Here is an 18,135-nt window from a genome sequence, read left to right on the forward strand (position 1 = left end):
CAGGAAGGAAGGAGAAAGGGGGGAGGAGAGGGAGAAGACATACATTCCATAGGCTACCATACTAGGCCAGCAGTTTTTCCAGATAGTGCAAGTGCACAACAAATAGTGAGGTGATAGGGACGAGGGGCAGAAGGAGAGGAACATACAGAAACAGAAACTACCCTACTACGCCAGGAGAACTAGGCCTAGTGCATTCTAGGTAATGTAAGTGCGCAGCCAGGAAGTGGAAGGGAGGGGGAGGGGAACAAGTGCGCATTGTCAAGCAGCGCCCTAGGTTAGGTGTAGCAAGGTTCCCCTTCCCATGGAACAAGATCCAGAAGTGCAATAGTGGTGAGTAGAGTGCAGAGGCCCTGGAGCAAGTGCAAGGACTAGCGGGGGAGTCGGGGACCTAAGAGGTTTTGTAGGTGCACCAAGAGACCAGCCAGCAAACAGACGGAGTTAGGGCAGAGAAGGAGGAGGGAATAGAGATGGGGGGTTAGCAGGGGAGAGGGAGAGAGACAGTGGAAGAGAAGAGGAAGGTCTTGAGGAGTTTCCGGAATTTAGTGAGATCAGGCTCAAGAGGGGCAGGGAGGTTGTTCCAGAGGGAAGCACCTTCAGAGGATAAAGATATACCCCTGAATCTCTGTTTGAAAAAACGTCTCACCCGCAGAGATTTGGAGGACGACGAGCGGAGGGCTCTAGAAGGAGAGCATCTAGGGAGAGAGAGTTAATGTATACAAATGTATGCTGATGTATGGCTCTCTGATGCACTTTGATGCCCTATTTATGCTTCATAGGTTTAAAACAATAAATATAATATGGGCTAAATAAGTAAATATGGCCAGCTACCTACCATAACTGTCTTATTTGGGGGATTTTTAGGGTATGTAATGCACTATTTTCTGAATGCATACAGCAACACCTTAATCAATCTTTAGTTTCTCCATCATTTTTCTTTGACATTCCATTAGTCTGAGATACAAAACAATTATGCACATTTAACCAATATATGGATGATTCTTTCAGGTTTTTTAGGTTCAAACCAATTCAACCTCGGAGGTGATAATGACAAGACAGGTAACAGTGTGCAGCTGGTGTCGTTTACACGCTCAGTTCCATGTGATGTGGAAAAAGGCTCCAGCGATGACAACGTAATAATTTGCACCACCAGGTATGAGTTAATATACTTTCATAGAATGTATGTTTTAATATATATAGATATATTTCTGGCACAGCATACTTTTCTAGAAAATCCTGAGTGCCATGTGAGGGACCTGTCTTCTAAAAAACAAAGGTACCTGGGCGTACAACACCAGGACCTTGCCTGCATGCCGCTAGGACACTAGGAAGACTGGAAGCCATTGTAATCACTCTGACCCGATCCCAGAGTTCTAAGTGACACACTGCAGCCCTTGCTAAGTCTCCCCTAGACATCCAGCCAGAGTGTCTGCATTCAATGGCGAAAAGCAGCAAAGTGCAACTCTCTGTCTGGGCCTGTTCGGTCCCAACAGAGCCTAGAGCCAGAACCACTACTCATACCAGTACTTCTCTCTGGTCATCCTTCAATTGACTTCTGCTTCCACACACAGTGATCCATCGACCCACAGAATCTCCATTCACAGCTGAACTGCTGTTAGTTTGAAGAACCAAGGGACTTTGCTGTCTTGCGCCTGTTAACTGTCCTTTGTTCACCTAGAGTCCCACTCTAACCCAACTCAGAACTTTGACCTGCTCCTTCCCAATAAGGCCCACCCTCTTCCCTTTTTGCTCAATAACCTACACTCTTTCTCTTGTGCTCCATCCTTCCTCCAGTGTATTTACGCGCCCATTTCCTTTAGCATCCATTATGCACCTTGACTTCGCTATCTTCCTTCTTGTACTAACTATTCTCCTTCCCTTCTCTCATAGCCTTCAGCCATAGCTTGTTCTTCTAACTTCTGCCTCACTCACACCTATTCCCATCTTGCACACACCCCTCAAACCCGACGCACCTGTTTTCCCCAATCTCCGATCTAATCTAGCCCAATCACCTACCCCACAACATTTGCTCCTCTCCCCACCTCCTGTCTCTCTTTCACTTGGCCTCTGGGATGGTAAAACCCTCTGAATAAATTCTTCCTACACCACTGGCCACTTTGACTCTTATCACAGTCTTTCACCTCTTTCTATAACAGACACCTTGAATTCCTTGCATGGCTCTGCTACACTAGTGGCTCTACACACTTACTACAACTTCTCTCACTCTCTTTGGCCCGTTGGAATGGGCAGTGGGGTAGGGTTCCTTATCAATAAGGCCATCACCACTGCCCCCACCTTTCTCTGACATCACCTCTACTACTTATGAATATTAGCAGTCACCGGTCCAGAATAGCATCCATATGAGAAGAGAAAAACATATCCATTGAAACATAAGCTTGTTAGACAAGACAGGCTTTTGCACTGTCAGTCGTATATTTGTCTTCTGGGCATAATGGCATATCAAAACTCATCTCCATAGAAAAAGGGGCCCTTGTTAGCAAACCGTTCTTTTTTCCTGGGTACCCCATAGCAACATGTTACATTCTAATGTACATCTAAATCACTGTCTGATAATCCATCTATTGTTTTCATGAGGTGATCCCCCCCCCCACTCACAGAAGTCGCTTTCACTGTGGAATGTGTGCTAGTGTGCCTCAGGTGTCCCACTAAGTCCCTACTGTCTGCCTATCATGGGGTAATTGGCTTCCAAAGCATGGAGGCCCCTCCTTGTCAGTGGGGGATGGCCTACACATATCTGTAATGTGAATGATCACGAGGATCTACTTTTAGAGCCAGTGAAGAGAATAGTACTTTATCTGCTGCTTATACGAATGGCAGGTCACTAGACAATATGGCCATGATCAAGTAAGAGCAACAGATATTTACAATGAATTAAGAACATTCTGAATCACAGACATGACAACTTACTGATGCAGAGGAGCAACTCTCCAGTATGGAAACAAAGGAAGTAGGTCTTGAGCAACTGCAATAAAAGGTTTTGGAGTTAGCATTGATCAATACAGTCTGGAATTATTTAGTTGCAGAGAGAACATTTATTGGGGTTCCTGAGGACCTGGATGGCAATGGTCTGGTGCATTCCACGGAGAAGACTGCCATTTTTACTACAATTATACTTTGACCCACTGCTTAAGAGCCAGACTTCTCATTATATCAGAATGCGCAACTGTACGAAGCACTCTCCCAGGCCATCCATTTGCATAATCAGACACAATTACACAAGTATAATACTTAAGAAAATTAATCTGTTCATAATGAGGGGAAATAAATACACTTATCTGCTGATTTCTCAAGAACAATGATGGATAAGCACAGAGAAGTCTTTGCCTTGCACCCAGACATCCAGAAGTGGGATCTAAAAATATGTTTTATTGGAGACAGACTGGATGAAATGTACTAAATATAACTCAAAAACCTGCTACATGCTCATAAATAGATGCATTGTAGGTGTCACTATGAGATAAAGGACTAACTCAAGAACTGAACACTAAGACAAATACTGAAAAGGAGACCAGATGGGAGTGATTCTGCTACAAAGAGGGGGAAAGCAGTGCACACCTTTTTGCAGCAATCTGAGCCTCTCTCAAATGATCTTCAAAGGATGGGTCCACTAAAGTCTCAGAAGCACAGCAGCAGAATGAAGAAATACAGGGCTGAGGGGTAGAATCCCTTTTTTTACACTCCAATATTTGGTCAGATTGAAATCGCCTTTGTGGGCTTTGGAACTGCAGTTGTAATAGTTGTGGTCCAGCCCCATATCTCCTACTTTACGGCAGAAAAGGCAAAGGTGTGACAATGACCCTATACTTTCTTTTTTAGAGCTTGTGATCCATACAATACCTCCAGCACATCCCTTGGTGAAGCATTGACTGTGGGCACATTTTCTGTTTCTTGTTCTTATGGGTGCTGTGCCCTGGGGTCGAGGGTATTAGTATGTACACAGGTTCATGTGGTATCACCAGGGAAGTTTGAGTTGGAGCTTTCGGGAGCCCACCCACAGATCATAGATTGCTGGTTTACTCCCTACACAACCCTCATAATTTTGCTGTGCCATATTTTTTCTCTCAATTTTCTTTTATGTGTTATATGGGTGTGTTTTACAAGTGAAATCCAGGCTAAGAACATTTCATGAATGAAGATATGTTTCCCTCGTATGCATTAGCTTCATGGAATTGGTACAGGAGGAAGATGGAACTTATTGTATTGCCCTCCCACTACATCATGTTACCGAAAAGTTTGAATACCTGATTATTACATCATGCGTCATTTTAGCATTATTTGTAGGCAAGATAATGGCCTCAGCAATGTCATTAAGTGGTAAAGGTCTCTTCAGCAGTTGAGGAAACCGAGAAAGGATTGGGAGGTTGTTATAGCACATAGCTCTATAAGAGAGGAAGGAGCCAAGAGCTGTGTGGAGGTGATCCTTTCCACAGATAATTTAGCTGTAAGATTGTTGGACAGATGGAGAAGGCAGAATCACAATGGAAAAACTTCTGCATAAGGGGGGATAGCTCAGGGGCAACGTGCTTGCATTGGAAGCAAGACGACACAAAGCAACACAGGTTCGATCCCCGGGTCCGCGCTTAGAAACATCTGGGTATTAAGCACGTTATAAATAACCAACCAATCATATCATAATCATATATCATGCATATGGTAATTTCCAGCTCAGTGCACACCTCAAACACTTCTAAACTGGGTTCCTTCAAATGTTTAGGCAGATCATTGGCTGACAAGGGCCATGCCCCCTGGTCCTTGGTGGTAATGGAAATGTGGTGAGTGATCTCACACTCATCTCTTCCTGTAGACCTTCTCTGGTCATTTTAGTGAGAGAGTTCCTGAAAGATCTCACAGAGAGGATGATCACTTGCCTTCCCTTTGGATCATTGTACACCATGAAGCTAGGGAGTTTACTCGCATGTCCTGCACCTACGAAACATGCTGTGTAATTGGCTTTCATAAATCACTCCACAATGTCTACATAATATTACCGATTGTCAAATTCTGCAAGGGTTCCTTTGAACACTCACCAGTTTTAATGGGTCTACCACAGGAAATCAAACAGTCATCCATGGTAGAATGAAAAATGTATGAACGGGAGGATGAAACTCAGAGCGTACCTACAGAGCTTCCTAAAGTTCAGTCAAGATGTTGCGTTATCTTCTTAAATCTTATGAACTTCTGCCAGGACAAAAATCGTGGGTGGAATGCTAAGAGAATCTGCTGTAGCCAACAATGTGTAAAGCAGCAGATCTGCTCCGCAGGGAAACAAAAGTCATGGACCTTACGGCGCAATATTTTAATTCACCCCAAGAATCCATACTTTATAAGCTAATTAGGCCAAAATACAAATTGAATACCTTTTCATAATATAAAAGTACCCTGTATAACCAAAGATGACAGAGTAATGTTATTCATTGGTCTGTCATACCAACCATTTATAATTGTCTCCGAAAGCCTAGCACTATTTCCTATTCTCCTCAAAAGAGTCTCTTTTCTATGCTGATCTGATGAGCCTCTTTCCTCTCTACAGTGGAGACTCCCACAGACATGTTCAGCCTCAACTCTGGGGAGAAGGAGGCAGGCTGATGTGTAACATCAAAGCTTCTAGACCTGGCTCTTGTTGATTCAGCACTGCCTTGCTTCATATGGCCACTGCACTCCTTATCTCCCCATCAAGCCAGGGCTACCCCAGAAATGGCATATCTAAAGAACTGTATACTGCACCTCCCTCCTGCAAACATTATTGAAATCACATGGATGATCACTAGCAAGGTTCATCTACTTAACTCAGCTAATGGGTTAAGTACTTGCCGCTGAGGTCTGTTTTCACTCTGCGATCATATGCTCAAGTCCCAGAAGGGTCTGATGAGTTTATCATTCTTCCGAGGTTAATACATTGTGCCCTTTTTAAATGTTTTTATTGACTCCAGTACTGTGAAGTAGGGTAACAAGCCCTATATTGAAAGTTGTATCATTTCCATTTACTTTTACGATGGTCTAGGCATAGTGCTTTAACATGTTGATTCAGAGCAAAATGAGAGTAAAGTTACAGAGAACATTAACCCATTACAGGGCGATGGCCTTTTTTGCAATTGGTGTGGAATCCATTTTACTGTTGCAGTACTTCTGAGTACATATGCATTCACAGTGGTGGGTGGGAAGAGTGATTATGTTAAGAATTTCAAAAATGGGTTGTAGTTTCATACTACCCGGGCTGCGGAAGGCATCCAGGTCTGCGCATGCCCCAGTTGCTGTTCCTAACCTAGTAAGGCTAGAGTTTAACTGTATTTTGCCTGTTTTAATTTAATGAAAAATGCACAAAATGGGATTATTCATGTGGGCAGGTCTGGGATGTAAATATTAAAAATGTATTTAATTTTATATTTGTAGAGGTCATATTGCAGTTAGATTTCCTTGATCCGAGGGTGTCGTCAATATCTGTGCATGTTTCATAACTCCCAATTGCAACCCTTTTTAGCTTCCTCTTGTCAGCCTTTACCCCCATACATGGGCCCAAGCAGCAAAAATGAAAGTAATGAACAGGCTGAAAGCATTTGCTTTTCAATAAGGTGCGAGTAGGAAAGCCCTGAAGGTATTGAGAGGCCCATTAGGCAACATACATGCCAAAAGGTAAACCTTCAGCCATGTTTCCAATGTTCTAATAACTGCTCACCGCTCCCAGCTCTTCTCCATTCTCACTGTGGATCAATCCTACCTCCTTCAAACTCTCTTCTCCATAGGATTCAATGACATTGTACTTGACTAAAAGGTCCCTTATCGCTTAAACCACACCTTCTCCATCTCCAGGAACTACTACCCATTCATTCCCACACCACATCCCATAGGTGTCCCACAAATAGCGTTAGGGCCAATTGCTCCTAACTCCATATATGCCTCCATGGGCAAACTGATTTCATGCTTTGGCTTCTCCTGCCACCTTTTTGCTGAAGAAATCAGGATCTTCTTTTCTTTACCCTACTTTTCCCCAGACATATTGAAGGGCATTACCAGCTTCTTCTCTGCCTTTTGTCAGTGGACTCCAATGGCAAAAACACTCTCCAAAGAACTATCTCATTTTCTCCGTACCTCCCAAGTCCATCACCAAGGGCATACAGTCTTTAGTCCTCTTTCAAACTAAGTTCAAACTCTCATTCAATTACTGCCACTGCATCCACAATCCACAATCTCAATATCAGGAAAATCCATGTACGTTTCACCCAGAAGTCTGCCCAAATTCTAATCTCCACTGTGGGCCTCAAACTTGATTACTGCTCCAGTCTGCCCCTTTGCCGCCTTTGACTCTTTTACTGCCCAGAACAAAGTACTTAACTTTGCAAACAAACCCTCTACAACAAATCTAGTTCCTCTCCCACCTTTGTCAATCACTACCATGCAAGGTTACTCTCAATGCCTGCAAAATCACTTCCTCAACAAGTTTCTAATTCCGCTCTTCAAATCTATCCATGACCTACCCACACTACCTACCAGGTAGCATCTCTCTCTACTCTTCCACTCAGTCTCTCTGGTCTTCAACGCCCAGCATTCCCCGTTGCCCCTATCCACGTGTTCTTGCCTCCCCCTTTGGCTTCTTCTCTGCACTGGCCCCTCAACGCTGGAATTCTTTCCATCACTGCAATTCCATCAGCAAAACGATTTAAACCCAGGCTTAAGCTTCACCTGCTAGCAAGCAAAGGGATGTCCTCTACACTGGTAGCCTCTTACCAACCACCCTGACCCCCCCACCCAAATGCTAAGCAAACGGGTATATGTAAATTGTATTTCTATGTGAGCCTACGAAAACAAAAAGGCACGCCCTGCTCCTTGCCCAACCACCTTTTACATTTTTGCAGGCAAGTTTAAAGCACAGCTTTTTTTTGTACTTGGAATACTGTCTATGTCGCTTAAAGTATAAGCACTATTAGCATGCCAAGAAACCAGGAAAGTTACTGGCGCTGTTACTTAATAAAAATGACATGCATCATGAGAAATATCCTTTCTAACATCAGGAAATAACAGGCTCGTATAGTATCCAGTACAAATATTAACTCCTTTGCTGACTTCCATCCAACCGCTTACAGCATCAAAGCCTTGCGAGGTTGAGAAGACAATAGATCTTCTTTTCACCACTCACATCCCTAAAATCCCTAAAATCCCTAAAATAAATAGCTGAAGAAGAAATTAAACAGGCTCTGAAGGATATGTCTACTGGAAAATAGACGACCTCTAGAATTGTCTGTAGACCAGTTGCCACTGCTGCTTGTTCAGGTCCAAAGAGAAGTTAATTAAAAGGTATGTTGCTCGCTAAATAATAATCTGTCTTTTGTATAGCAATTTCACAAAAGCGCTTAACATAGAACATTTTATATACAATTGTTAGTATCCCACCAAAAATTATACACATTTAATGCACCCTTTAATATTGCTGGATTGTAATAGCCACTGTCAGGGCAAAGATACATCTCAAATCATTAAATGAGAAAGGTGTTGATTCAGAGCACTCTGCAGAAAAATGGAAACTGTGAACTGAAATGGAAACCCTCTTTGCTAGTGCACATTTACCATAAGAAAATGAAACTGAAGTCAGAGAGGGAAAAAACATGTATTCATTTGTTGGTTTGTATTTTTATGCCAGCACAATTAGCCTTAAAATATGCTTTCAAGACAAAATAATATTGAGCTCATTCTGATCATTTCTTTTTCTGCTAACTCCACCAAAACCAGCCTAATTGTACTTTCTTTGTCCACAGATGTATGTTTATCTTACTTTGATTGAGCTTTTGACTTTAAAGTTCCTGAAACTGTCTATTGCCCAGAATGCATCATAATATTCGATCCATGGGGTTGGTCACAACTTAATTAATGTCTAGTAATATTCCACTTCTTCCATTGAAATCTACGTGACCATAAGGGTATAAATACTAGGGTCTCCATGGGTGGGGGAATTTATACTGTACAGATCTCGCTCTATCTTGTGTTTTTCTTATGTCACTGTGAAATAAAAGTTTGTTTTAAGAAGTGACCTTATCATTAATCGATCTTTGCATTTGATTTACTCAACAACCGATCGCCTGTTATCTCCATTGTTTTTTCCTCTTGTCCTCGAACCTCTTTTGACAGCTATCAAAATAGTAACAGAATCGAAAGGGTACAGATCACAGTAGGCACTACTAAAAGCATGCTTCCTTATGTGGCTGTGAAATTCTTGTGAGACGGATGCCCCCACAACATTCCATGGAAGGACTGATGGATACGACAAGAAAGATTGTCATGCTTCTCTGGCTACAAAATGAATTTGCTGGAGTGCGAGGCACTCTACATTTCCTGCATCACAGTGAAAGGGAATGTCCTTGGTTAGGACTTCCAATGGAAGCACAATTGAATAAATAATCTGTGCATTTAATTGTATGTATGGCATTTATACATTGTAACCATATTTGGGAAGCAATGGAGTACTGTACAAAGGGGACACACCCAGGGAATTAAAATCAGGGTGCAGGGGTAGCAGAAGAGCTGGGATGGGTAGGGGGAGAAGAGGATAGGATGAACTCCAGAAGGGACAAAATAGGGTTTAGTGTAGCGATCAGTGATTGACCTTATTAAATCAGGAGTTCGAAAATGTAATGCCTTGTAAACGTTGTAGTCTGTGGAAGGATATACCACTGGAGCTGACCTGCTATAAAATGGTTAATCTCTCCTTTCAAGGTAAACATTCAGACAGTTATAATGAACATTGTCCCCAAGCTCAACTGCCCTTTTGCATGCTCTGCCCGAGACTGGGTCACTCATTGCTTTCTGCAATTTGCAGTATTATGAAAATCTTAGGGTAAAAATAAAACCCAATGTTTGCGTGACTAAACTCTATGCCCATTCAATGTCCAATGGCCTTAAAGCTTCCCAACATGGAGCTGTACTGTCACTATTCCAATATCATTCCACTTTCCACAGTATTCCCCAAGTTACTTCCTTGACCCAAGTGGTTTTATATAGAGAAGCATTGCTTTAAGTGCAGAAGTGATACATCTATTCTGAATAGATATGTACCCAGGGTGATAAGCACCCAATTATAGACACTGACAGTTATTGTTTATCCACAGATAAGGACTTCTAAAAATCAGCCCCTTGCTGCATGCTGAAGCCAATTCATGGAATAATTGCAGACTAGGCTAATCAGGGCTTTCTTTATAACTGGACTGATAGGTCTTGAACATGATGAGGGACAGCTATTACCATTTAATTCTCTAGTGTCTTAGCTTCACCAGGAGCCAAAAGATTACTTGAGAAAATATACAACCTGGGTGCTGCATAAAAGGATGGCTTCAAACCACTAAGACCCCCATCAAGCTGCCCCTTAGCTGACTTTTTAGGCAATCATTGTGTTATTCCACTCAAAAATTTTTTAATCATAACCCAGTTCGTCAAGACCTGGGGACGAAGTAGGATCAGGTACTTAGCCATCTAATATCAGATGCACAGCAGCAAAGGATTATTACTAGCAACAATGAAGACCTACGGGAAAGACGACACGTGTTCTGCCAATTTAAAATTCTCCACATTTTACACATACTCTGTTTCTGCCCAATGCTTACTAACTATTGGAATTCATTGATCCATAATTTTACAGTTATGTTTTATGAGCATCACTTTCCAAAAAGGAACATATTATATTAATGAGGTAATATTACCCTCAGTGGCAGGCCGACCCTGTCGGTAACTGCCTGAGCTAAGCGAGGGTCCCATTGCACGAACCGCCGAGGGTAATATCACCATTAGCACCTGTGTAGTTAACTACGTGGGTGCTAATGGTGTTTTTTTTCTATAAAAAAAGGAAACTTACCTTTTCTGCACAGCCCAGTGCTGCATCGTGGTTCACAGAGTCTGTTTTCAATGTTGAAAAAGGACTTCAAGGACAGCACTGTCTGCAGCTGGGCCAGCAACGGTAAGTATTTTTTTTTTTTAGAATACACTCTTAGCACCCGCTTAGGAAACTACTTGGGTGCTAAGAGGCGAGGAGCTAGGCGGAGCGGGGGAAGGGGGAAATGGCTACCCAGGCTAGTCTAAATTCTGGCTTGTACCATACAATACAGCCCGCATTCTGAGCACACTGATAGGCCAGCACCCCCTCCCAGGGTGCTAATTTCCTATAGGACTTCTCTGACATAATTGAATTGACTAAACATTGATGTAGTTGGTTGGCCAGTAGCCACTACACTGGTGGCTGCCAACATATGTATTCTTAGCCTTTGGCAAACAACTACTTTGCTTTCGAAATGTCTAAGATACTGCAATAAGAATATCTCATCTATTGCTTACAAGATGCAGAATTCATATACAGAGCATGGAAATGTGGGGTGACATTTTCACCATATCCATTCTAAAGATATAGGAATTTAGAGAGCGCTGCTAGGACTTCCCCACTTTAGCACCCCATCATGCACAATGACTGCATAATGTCCAGCGCCCTTTTCGGCCATCAGCTGGAAGCCACCTGATCGGATCCTTTTCCATTGCCTGGATAAGTTTATTGTTGGTGATTTATTCTTATTGGAAGGGTAAACACTGCTTTTACACATCCTTCTGCATTACTACCTTTTCTGTGACTTACTGGTATTCTATTTACACAATTGGGGGACATATGTATGATCACAAGTTGTAGACGACTGAGCTTTGAACCTATTTTCAGTAGTCTATGTGCATTATAATGCAAACGACTGTCTTTCTCCAAGGCCTTCTCTCGATTTACTTCTCTATTTGCTTGTCTGGATGTGTATCATTTAGTATATTGTAATGTTCATATTTCCGTCATAGCTGTGAAACTGGATCTTAATTGGTTTATTTAACAACTCATGGGTTAAACCATGTCTTTGGGGTTTTTAATATTGTTAGGGAAACGTCTGTCCAATTACTGCAGGCACTACTATCCTTTCATCTGATTAAAATGTTGAGTAAAGACTGGAGGCTAAAAAAAGACATGCTACACGCTTGCTCAAAATTAGGCCCTTTTGGGCTTCTTGTAGCTCATTCTAAGTCAAGCAGCTACCTCAGCTGTACAGAGATGTATAGCAGTGCTGGATATTTATCAAGCAACAATTTGGACTTCGTTGTATGTATTTTCCAGTTGACACTGTCTGGATAAGGGATGGCAAACCTGTCACCCCCCAGATGGCTTAACCTGCACTCAGATCATCCCCAGCCAGCACATTCAGTGGTGAGGGAAAATGGGAAATGAAGTCCAGAACATCTGGAGGGTGACAGGTTGGCTGCCCCTGGCCCGGACTCACCGGCTGGGGAGGATGCCTATTTCAAACGCTCTGTTCTTCAGGGGTTCAAAGTATACATTCCAATTTGTTGCACTTATCCCTGGATACCTGTCTACTATTGCTTTGGGCATCTTTAAAGAGATGAGGAAATTAAAGTACTTATCTTTGCTTGTGTTATCTCCCAAAGGATTCTGCATCAAACCTCTCCTTGCACCTCAGTGTGATTACTTTCCATTTTAGGTGCTAGTGCTACCATTCCTTTTCCTCTTTGAGTGGGGTAAATTGGGCTCAGTGGTGCTACTGGGGCTTGTGCTGATTAGTTTCTGCATGACTCACATTGCTTGCACCAATAGTGTCGGAACCGGTGCCGAATTGTGCTCTAAAATGTCTGTCTACTCTGCACCTGGAGTTATTGTGAAAGATGAGCAACCTGTAGGAGAAAAAGCCTTACCCAAAAGACAGAACATCATAAACGATAAATGACGTGCCTTGCAGCCTTTTACATATGGTTGGGGATGAGGAGGTGGAGCAATCTGGAGTTGCCAACAAACTGCATCGCAGTGCCTCTGAACTCTGTGGGCAACCCCTGCTTCCACGGTTTTAGATCCTTTCCAAGAGAGGAGTGGGATGTGTGCAGTGGTGGCAGAGTGCACAGTCACAAATGAGCGCTCTCACTGCACGTACTGTCTGGGAGCAGAAAAGGTGTCTCCTGATACGTGGCCCAGGCAGCATGCTGGAATACATTACTTCACCTTACAACATGCGGAAGAAACAAATCTTTGAATTTAAGGTTAGCCAGAAATGTCTTTTCCAGAACAAAGTATGCGCTTAAACCACCTGCGTTACACACGTAATAATCACAAAGGGAATACATTTGTCAATGCAGAAGTACCTTCTGCCCACATTATTCCTTTATCAAAGCTTGCTGCCATTATACAGAAGCGTCCATAGATGTAAATGTCATTGTTGTTACCCCTGCTACCTACGATAAGAATGCCAACCAGAAGAATCGTAGACTAAGGGACCAGTTTGGGGTATCTATCCGGGGACCAATACGTCTGACCTGCAGGAGTACAAAGGTGATGTGAGAAGCCAGGACTGAGACACAGACACAGAGGACTCATGATTGTGGCTAGAAACTTTAATTCCAAATAATACAGGGGTTGGAAAATGCTGTGCTGCTCCTATTCTAGGAGGTATTTCCCTAACTCAACCAAAATTACGGGTCTGTCCTGTGTCTAGGTTCGGAAATCATATCCTAGCCCACACATTCTAAAAGTAACTAATGTGCTAAGGGTAATGTCGTTGGCCTTGAAAGCGCACACATGTTAAAATTCACAAGAAAGGTGTAACTCCAACACAAAGGTTCCCAATGGATAGTGTTCACATTTCCAGGGAATGGGTCCCTTCCCCAGGTTTCTCTTCACCAACACAACAGATCAACAAAACAATCACAGTTTGTTACAGACCAAAAGGATAACTCCCTCCTCTTGGCATTGCACTCCACTACTAAGGAAATGTCTCACTTCCCCAGGTCAGTTGAAACAATTCAAAATCCTAAGGGCATAAGTCTTGCTTGGGATTCTTTGTTCAACAAAACAACATGGATGCAAAACAACTTTGATGCAGGTCCCAGCCTTGCAGGACACTTGGTATACTCCCCTGCCAGGTTCTTCTCCACGTTAAATCCAATTTGACATGCAAGCTTGTCTTTGCATGGTGTACTTTCCTGCCAGGCCTTTCTCATGTGGTTCACTTTACACACTTGCAAACTTGACTTTGCCTGGTATACTCTCGAGCTCGAACTTTCACTTAACAGTTCACTTTATAAACAGACTTATTATTCCTTTTTGACATATTGGGTTTTAAATCCCTTTCATTCACTTCACTGGCTCTTGTCTGTCCTTGATAGTGTTGGCAACACACCCCTTTTCTGGGCTCACTGGCTTTTAGTGGCGTTCTCCTGTCCTCTTGCTGTAAACGTGAAGCAGCGCACCTGCGTCCCATCTCCACTTCAGTGGTTCTCCGGTTTCTCTTAGCAGCTTCACATCCTTCGCTGCTCCCGCTCAGCTGCATAGCCCTGCTCTGTGTTTGGGCAGCGCTGGTACTGCTTCTCAGTTGACATGGCCAGCAGGAAGATGCCTCTGCTCTTCCTGCTACAGTCCCAGCACGGGGAACCCGCTCCAGCAGTCCTTCTCCTTCAGCCGTCTCCACAAGCCTCCACAGACTTCTATGCATCTCGGCAGTCCCTCAGTCAGCACCGAGAGGATGAAACCTCTCCAGACAGCGTCTCCCTCCTCCATGTCACTGGTCGACGCTTTTAAATGTCCGACACCGATCATACGCTTGCAACCGCTAGAGAACATTCAGGGCTTCTCTGATGCTCATTGCTCCATTCAGCCACCCGTCCCATTGTTTCTATATACATGGGAATGATAGGGAGTCCTTGGCATTCTAGTCACAGAATATTGAAGTATGTTATCAGTAGGCTTTAGGGGTGGTTGAAGGGGACTGTCACAGTATGCCATAAAGGCATGACAAATGGAGGGGATATTTCTAAGGGAAAGGGGGATATGTGTTTTCATCTGATGATGCAGGTCATTCCCCTGAGGGTCGCCTTCCACCATGTGATCCTCCCTCATAGAGCCGCTCCCAGGGTCAGGGAGCGGCTGCGTCCCCTGGCCACTAGGGAAGAGGCTACTTCTGGGAAAGAAGTGATGATATCATCAGATTCATCACAGTGAGTAGAGGGTAAAGCGCCTACTCAGCCCTCACACTGACTAAATAGAAAACACAGCAAAAACCCACCCCTGTACAAGGAACACAGAATATGCAATGCAGCAAGATGCAGCAAAGAGGGGAGAAAAGGCAATAAAAAACCCAATGTTCTTGAAAAGGGTATGTTCTTGTAGCAAGGGTCCTTCAGCCTGGTGAGGTCCTGGGTACCAGTGTGGTTGGCCGAGAGGCATGTCTTGCTCCAGCAGCAGGTAACCCCTAATTTGCCCTGTGAATGGTTAGAGAACAGAGCTTGCCTCTACCTTGGACTACCTGTTTTCATCTCACAAATGGAGGACTTTGCAAAGACTGCTCTCACAACAGGACCCAAACGAAATCTTCGTCACGGGTTGACGCCTAGAGATAATTCAAAGAAGGAGTGTGAGACCCCTTCTTTTTTAAAGGCACATGTCTACAGGGGATTGGACAAAAGAAAGCCTCATATAAGGGTCCAATCCCTGTTTTTGGAACAAGTGTACTTTGCCTTCTGGCATCACCCCCAAAGTGTTTTGTGTTAAAGGAAGTGGAGAGCACAGGAACGTAAAGAGATAAAGGGAGAAAACAAGATGATGAAACCTTCCTCTGTCTACACTGACCCACCCCTTCCCTTGTCAATTGCCCCAAATGCCCCTTTAGTGTGCAGCACCCTGGTGTGAGGCTAGCTGTTTTGCGAAGAGTGTGCCCTTTGATTCCTGTTCCCAGGAAAGCTTCCTGTGGAGTGGCTGCCTCACTGGAAAGGGTGCTACCTGCCCTCAAAAAGGATTAAAGAGAGGCAACCTGCAGGGCTGCAGTCTTGCTGGGAGCAGCAGGGACAGCCTGGCTGGGAGAATACACATAATGCTTCCACAGCTGAGCTGGGCTCACAGGACTGGACCATGTGTGATATCAAATTGATGTGGCTGGGATAATTATGAGATATGCTGGCCACCAAACTTCAAACTAAGGTATTGCTATATTTACAGTGTAATGTTCCACCAGGGTAGCAGCTCTCATAGTTATCAATTTTTTTGGAACAGAGGTCTGTATCATAAATGAAGCCCCAGTGCTGAGGAGACTTGGCTGTCACTTCAACTGTCAGATGGGCACCTGTGACCTATGGACCTGCTCTGCGCCACTGAAGAGCAGGTGCTGCAGATCAGGCTACTGATCCAGCAGGGCACAGGTATACACTATGCTTTTGGCATGGAGATTATGAAAGAGGAATATGATTAGAAGATTACCATTTCTGAGATGGAATTGCCATCATTTTATTAATACAAATCAAAAAACGCCAGGCTTTTACCCCCTTGCCTGATGGCCATTCCTCATGGACTATGTATCAGTAACTTTGAGGTGTCTCCACAAACTTCATGGCTCTGAACATTTGGTCACAATTGTTTGCCATGTGGGAGGCTGGGAGTGTACCTCAGGAACCTTTGGATTCATAAAGCTGTTCAGGTGCTGTCTGCAAGCAGAGGCATGGACTTAAAGTAGTGGAAAATGATTTAGGAGCTGAAATGCGAGTGGATTGGACTAAAAGTCTAGAGAAATGCTTTATTGCTTATCCAAAGCCCAGAGTCACATCACTCCAGAGAGGGAAAAGGTAGTAGATCACGTGGTTTCAATAAAGAAGACCACAACTCTTCAGACTCTTTAATTAGATGTAGAAATTAAGGCTCTCTGAAAGGTTTTTTTTCTTGTCCCTCGGTTTGGGGAGATGGAAAACTATGAACATTAAATATAATATAAATACGTGCCTCTGTCGTGACAGAGGCAATCTTTCTTATTGATAAACAGCATAACACCTGTAAAATGTATCCTGTGCAGTTGTTCCAATTGTTATGTAATAAATTACACAGAAGTACTTACTAAAGGAGTCCGAGTTGTGCTTTCAGCTTTCAGTCAGGCATTTCAATGTTTAAATACAGGCATAGGACACCTGTTTTTTTCCTGAGCTTTCCCAAATCCGAGACATAGGAGGAATTAGAATGCATTAACTTCTTATCGATACCATTCAAGGCACATATCGAATAGATAAGATGAGGGTAAGAGCAAAGAGGATCAGGTAGCGATATGCAAGCCTCCTATCTTCACAGATTAAGTAAACTCCATTGTCTACAGTAACTGTATCTGTCTGACAAGACATAGCATGGCAGCTTCAGCTAGGCCCAGGAGAGGACAAGGAGTGCAACTGCACAAAAGGGGTATTTGTATTGAAGGAAATGGTGTCTAGTGGTTGAGTTGCAGTCATTGCCACTTCCCTTTAGAACTGGTTTCCATTCCCAGATTTGACATTTGACACAGTGCGTGATTGTGGATCTATTTCTGCTTGAAATGTGCGTGATTGTGGATCTATTTCTGCAGGTCATGTTAATTTTAAAGGTATTTGTACCGTGCACCGTCACCAACAGAATTGGTCCCCACGCGCTCAGGCTGATCTGCAAACAAGACGGCAGGGTGGGTTAGTCGATGAAAGCGACAAAGGTGATGTCCTGTTGGCAGCTTCAGTTCGGTTTTGGGTGTGAGTATCATATCGATGTAAGTCCTCGTATGCTGTTGCTGCGACTTATGTCTAGTTTGTTTGCTGTTGCGGTGTTGTGAAGTGGGTGCGGTTTGCTGTGCAAGAAGGTGGTTGTGTGGTTTTTTGTGTGAGTTATGTATGCAGAAATGTGAGCTTTTGGGTTAGTGGGTTATATGTCTCTTAGTCCTTATAATTCTTGTTCTATGGCCCTCATTACAACTTTGCCGGTCAGGAAACAACGGTGCCGGTAAGCTTAGCCGCACTGTTGTTTCCAGACCGGCAAAGTAGAAGTCTGCAGTCGGGTTGCCTTTCTGCCCGCCAGGTCTGCCCTGGTGGGTGGAACGGCACCCTCCCGCAGACTTTCACTGAAACATTGGCACCGTTATTGCACGGTCCCAGTGTTTCAGTGGTCCCCATTCCCATTGAGTCCTGGGAATGGGGACTAACAATTACTGCTGCATGACTTACCGGACTGCTGAGGCTGCAATGCCCCGGTGATTCCGGCAAGTCAGGCGGCAGAAATTCATTGCAGGTCCGGCGGCTACCTGCTGTTTTTTCCGGCACAGTTACCGCCAGATCTGTAAT

The 18,135-nt window shown here is 43.7% G+C and overlaps 1 protein-coding gene across 1 annotated transcript in view; it reads left to right on the top strand.

Annotated features, from left to right (window-relative positions):
- Positions 1-18,135, top strand: part of LOC138498459 (fibrocystin-L-like) — a 1,772,245-nt gene that overhangs the window by 113,218 nt on the left and 1,640,892 nt on the right. The window contains exon 4 of the mRNA XM_069622209.1: positions 1,006-1,150. Within this exon, the coding sequence (XP_069478310.1) occupies positions 1,006-1,150 (145 nt within the window). The remainder of the gene's footprint in view (positions 1-1,005; positions 1,151-18,135) is intronic.

The sequence above is a fragment of the Ambystoma mexicanum genome, chromosome 5q (genome assembly GCF_040938575.1).
Source record: "Ambystoma mexicanum isolate Mex_15411 chromosome 5q, UKY_AmexF1_1, whole genome shotgun sequence".
Classification (NCBI taxonomy): Eukaryota; Metazoa; Chordata; class Amphibia; order Caudata; family Ambystomatidae; genus Ambystoma; species Ambystoma mexicanum.